This window comes from Ixodes scapularis, unplaced genomic scaffold, assembly GCF_016920785.2.
Source record: "Ixodes scapularis isolate PalLabHiFi unplaced genomic scaffold, ASM1692078v2 PGA_scaffold4__175_contigs__length_147842914, whole genome shotgun sequence".
Taxonomy (NCBI): domain Eukaryota; kingdom Metazoa; phylum Arthropoda; class Arachnida; order Ixodida; family Ixodidae; genus Ixodes; species Ixodes scapularis.
The window spans coordinates 124932117-124932792 of record NW_024609879.1 but is presented as its reverse complement, the minus strand read 5'-3'; the positions used below and the strand labels follow the sequence as shown (position 1 = coordinate 124932792).

Below are 676 nucleotides of genomic sequence, written 5' to 3'. Positions count from 1 at the left end.
GAGTGAAACAGCTGGGAATGTCTACATGAAGAGATAACGTTTATTTATTAATTTTTTCAATCGTTCACTTTTGCTTTTTTTTTCGCACGTGATTGTTTCATACGGTACCTGTGCATGAACGCCGGGATTACTTCTGCGCTGCTACTTAAAACATTGGATGCTCTTCTGTTGCTGGTGCGCCAGAGACCTCATCGCTTCATAATTTAAGGGACCTCATCGCTTCTGCTGCGTTTCGTTTTATGAACCCTACGTTGAGAGCGCCGACATCTCAAAGACATGATACCGGCTAGGTGTCTTCACGTCATCTACAAGATAGGCCAGTTGTGCATCAGTCTAGCCTTGGCATTGTTCTTGCTGCAACAGTTCTTCAAACTGCCGTCCCACGTACCACCCAAGATTGCAGTGCTGGAAGAACCGAACTCAATCAAGGACGAACCTGCCAAGACATACGAAGTTCTTGTGTGGAACGCATTCGGCACGGACTTTCTCAATCTCCACTTTGGAGACCAGGTCATGAAGACATGTGCTGTGCCATGCCGGTTCCGACAGGACAAGCGGAATGTACGTCAAAGTGACGTCCTCATCTTTCAGAGCAACTGGGTTTTTTGGAGTGGTCTTCCGCAGTACCGTAGTCCTAACCAGGCCTATCTTCTCTACGTCATGGAAGCCCCACATA

General features: G+C 47.3%; 1 protein-coding gene across 1 annotated transcript in view; it reads left to right on the top strand.

Moving 5' to 3' along the window:
* The first annotated feature begins 239 nt into the window (after window positions 1-239).
* LOC8040103 (alpha-(1,3)-fucosyltransferase C-like) overlaps window positions 240-676 on the top strand; it is a 7148-nt gene continuing 6711 nt past the window's right edge. Inside the window, exon 1 of the mRNA XM_002413936.4 lies at window positions 240-561. Coding sequence (XP_002413981.4) covers window positions 277-561 — 285 coding nt within the window. The 5' untranslated portion in view covers window positions 240-276. The remainder of the gene's footprint in view (window positions 562-676) is intronic.